Source organism: Mytilus trossulus, chromosome 1 (genome assembly GCF_036588685.1).
Source record: "Mytilus trossulus isolate FHL-02 chromosome 1, PNRI_Mtr1.1.1.hap1, whole genome shotgun sequence".
Lineage (NCBI taxonomy): Eukaryota > Metazoa > Mollusca > Bivalvia > Mytilida > Mytilidae > Mytilus > Mytilus trossulus.
Genome location: NC_086373.1, coordinates 40,930,367 through 40,934,585, shown reverse-complemented (window position 1 = coordinate 40,934,585; position 4,219 = coordinate 40,930,367). Strand labels below are relative to the sequence as shown.

The following is a 4,219-nucleotide window of genomic DNA, read 5'->3' as shown; positions in this document are numbered from 1 at the left end:
AAGTTTGGTTTAAAAAAAAAGGAACGCAAAATGACTGTCTTCTTTAGTTTCTAAAGATTTGAAAAAAAGTATATCAATTAATGCTGACAAAGATTAGAACCACAATTCTAATATATTTTTGGAATGTTTATACATATAGATATTCATGTATTATATTTAGATTGGATTTTTTTTAGATTTAAATATCAGCCTATTTTCACAATTGAAATAAGTAAACCACCAAACTACCTACTCACATGTTCTCTGTCACTTTCATATGTATAGAAAACAATTTGACGCAGGGTTGAACTAACTTTTTTTTCAGTCTTAATACATTGTACAGGATGAAAAGTGGAATTATTCTTGATCATTATTCAAAAGTCTTTAGTTCAGATCAGAAGCCTCTGCTGTCTAAATGTCGTCCTATTTATTTTTCTGTTGGCTCTTTTCTCTTGACATTTTCTCTTCTTTTCCATTAATCTTTATATAATATTCAAATGACCTGTTTTCACATGAATCATCATCATCTGTTGTTGGTATGTACGATTTTGTAACCATGTTACTTGTAGGATCACATTCACTAAAGGTAACATCAAAACTGCATCCGACTGAAAACATATATGTAATAAATATACTTTTATATTCATCAAGTATAATAAAAAAACATACAAAGGGGATTGTTTAATTCCCGTCTTTAGATATAAGGTATTCCTCCATGCATTCAACGGCAACCAAAAATTAAGAGAAAGTGATGCTAATTAAGATATATTCTGAACTTTCTAAAAATTCGGTATCTAAAATATATTTTTTTATGAATGGAAATCAATAAAACTTGATATCTGTCATCTATAAAGGTTCGTTCAGTTCGTAATACTTTTATGTAATTAAAAATATTATATTTAATTGGACGAAAAACCAGACATGTCTTAAACATAATTTTTTAACTATGCGGTGATCAGTAAGAGCTTTCTATTGTTGAAGATTTTGTGTTGGTATGTCGACGTATCTTGTTTGTTAATCGCATTGCCTCAATGCTCTTCAACTTTGTACTTGTTTGGCTTTATAACTATTTTGATCTGAGCGTCACTGAAAATTTGATGTTGACGAAACGCGCGTCCGGCGTAGTACATTATAATTCTGGTACCTTTGATAACTAATTACACCACTGGGTAGATACAACTGATGGTGGAAGTTTCGTCCCCGAGGGTTTCACCATCCCTGTAGTTAACACTGCGGTGTTGACATGAATATCAATTATATGGTCATTCATATAAATTTCCTGTTTACAAAACATGAGAGTTTTTCGAAAGCTACGGATTTTCTTAACACAGGCATAGATTACCTTATATGTATTTGGCACAACTTTTTGGAATTTAGGGTCCTCAGAGCTCTTCAACTTTGTATTTGGTTGGCTTTATACTTTTTTGATCTGAGTGTCACTGATAAGTCTTATGTAGACGAAACGCGTGGCTGGCGTATTAAATCATAATCCTAGAAACTATTATCATGATTATTGCATATCTATTTTTTAAATCATTACCATAAATATTTTGTATTCTTTGAATCCATTTTTGCTTTTGACAATGGGATGTTGATTGTAACTGAATGTTGCTCATTTTTTAATTTTTATTCTGTCATGTTTTTTTTTTTTTAGTCTGTTCACTTATTAACTTACGTCTTCGTTGTTCTTTTACTTTCATTTTATTTTCTTTCCAAACATTTTTCTGTTTTCTAATAAACATTTTATTTTCCTTCTTTTCATTTTTGCGCTCTATTTTTCTTGCTTTCCACTGTTGAATACGCTCAAACTTTGTACATGCAAGGGTGACAATAATGATTGGTTCCCATTCTTCTTCTTCTCCGTCCCGTAATGTCATAACTGGGTCTAATGTGTTTGTTGTGTCATCACATTCACTCCAGTTTCCCTTGTTGTTTTTTGCATTCTAAAATAAATTGTAATAAAAATATGAATTAGCATATTTTTCAAAGAAGTTTGAATATCAATATTTAGGCCTTATACATGTAGTATATTATTGCTAAAAAAAACAAAACACGAAAAGACAGAAAATCCCTCTCTTAAACTGGCATCCCTCTACCAACAATTATGCGCTCCTCATGAAACATCAAGTGTCTTGAACTTTTTTTTTCATCTGGTACGCTCCTGGCAATTCGAATATGCCATTTTTAGTTCATTTTAATCTTAATTATGTTTACGATTAAAAAACTATTTGTAGACCATCTTAAATTGACAATAGCGAAATAAAAAACAATACTGAATTGAATTAAGTCTTTGTTCTTTCTCAATCTTTCTTTTCTCTTTTCTCTCTTGCTTCATTTGCAATTTTCTTCCTTTCTTTTCTGTTTACAGCCCACTTTCTTTGCTTTCCATGCCTGTATTCTGTTAAGTTTGCCACAAGTTATGGTGATAGTGTGTGATTGTTTACAACCCTGTTCGCCTTTGCTCAACGAAAAATTTCGATTTACTGCTTGATCGCGTTCACTCCACTCACTGTGGTCTAACCGGCATCCTTTATAGAAAAATATTACAACATTATTAAAGATACTACAAATGAAGTAATCACTTGTATTGTCTACATGTATGGCCCAATTCGTATTCAAACCAAAACATTTGACACTCATTCATTAGCCAAAATAAAAGGTTCCCGATTGTTTTCATACAGTCCACGCTCTCAATACATAGTTTTAACCAGCATGCCTGATAAATGTAAATCTAGAGAATCAAAATCCAAAATATATTTGCACCATTTCTTTTGTTGACTTTATACTGAGCAACGAGTAAAAATGGGTTACTTGAGAAGATAATAGGGCTCGAAATTTTATTTTTACATAAATCTTTTGTTTTATTCATTTTTGCAATATATTCAGAATTTATTTGTCTATATACGACACTAACGCTTAACGAAACGAATTTAAAAGCTAATTATTAGAAAGCGATTGTTTTAGTCATCAAAATTTGCATCGCAAACGACCAAATTCATATTAATTGTTTCATTGGCACTCATACCACATCTTCTTGTACATGTCATATTTAAGTTTGTAAATTACAATGCGTTATGTACAAGATAATATTTTACAATCGTTCTTATAAATCAACTTACTTTTAAGTTGCCTTTTTACAAGCTGTTTATTCTCTTTCATCTCTCGTTTTGGTCTTTTCTTTGTTGTTTCTGTTCCTGCCATTTGTGTCTGTTGGCATCCTTCATCGCCGGATTTTAGAGTCAAAACTCGGCTGACGGTATTTGTTGTTGTGTCACAGTCACTCTATGCACTTTTATCATACTGCATCCTGAAAAATTGTTTTGTTCATTTTTAAGGCTTCAAATAAAAACTATAAGTAAACAAAATCATATTTTGTTTAATTACTAATATTTTGACACATTATATGTTCAATGTTTATCCATGATAATAATTTTAACAAGATCTTAAATATATCATTTAAAAAACCGGATATAACATACATTTAACTACATATCTTATTTTTTGGAATTAAATTAAATTTGGAACACAACAAATGGTTTATTGTATCTTAAGTCAATATTGCTGGAGGGATTTGTGTTTCTTAATAGTTTCGAAATTTATTGACGGAAAATTAAAAAAAATAGGTTATACATTATGTCATTGATTGTAAATGCATTTCGTTTTGTTTTTGGCGTTCGTCTACCGTGGAGAAAAAAGGGGGGGGGGAGCTTATAGCTTAACTTACGATTTTGATCATGGTTCAGCTTTATTATATTACGGCATACTTTTTACTTCTAGTCAACGCTCTATCTAATTAAAGTATCGCTCTGAAATTGTTATCATTTGATTTAGGTTGATCCACTTTTACATTCCGTCGTGAATATGCATGACATATTTGCCACTGGAAATTACTAACCACTATTTAGTGATGTATAATAATTAGTCTTCAGTTCATAATTATCTCATGCAGTTTTCCAATTTTTATATATTTGATTTTTATTCATATTTGATTTTTTAAGCGTAAATTTTAGCATTTCTTTCCTCATTTTTCTCTTTTTTAACATTAAATAACCTAGTCAACATCAGGAGTGACATACATATCCTTTCCAACCAAACTAGGGGGAGGGGAGTAGAACAGAAAAAAATCTTCATTGAGTGGCAATATCTCATATATTAAAGCGTACAACGACAAGAGTCTCGTCTAGGTAACAACAATTGCTGTTTCAAGTTAAAAAAGATAAAGTGGATAAATAACTTATTT

The 4,219-nt window shown here is 30.7% G+C and overlaps 1 protein-coding gene across 1 annotated transcript; it reads right to left on the bottom strand.

Moving 5' to 3' along the window:
- Positions 1 to 402: 402 nt before the first annotated feature.
- On the bottom strand, positions 403 to 3,180 carry LOC134717875 (uncharacterized). The gene is made up of 4 exons (XM_063580404.1): positions 3,099 to 3,180; positions 2,464 to 2,507; positions 1,781 to 1,922; positions 403 to 587 (listed from the first exon to the last, which is right to left on the bottom strand). Exons 1-4 carry the CDS (start codon positions 3,178 to 3,180, stop codon positions 403 to 405), a joined length of 453 nt encoding a protein of 150 aa, XP_063436474.1.
- Between the last annotated feature and the right edge of the window lie 1,039 nt (positions 3,181 to 4,219).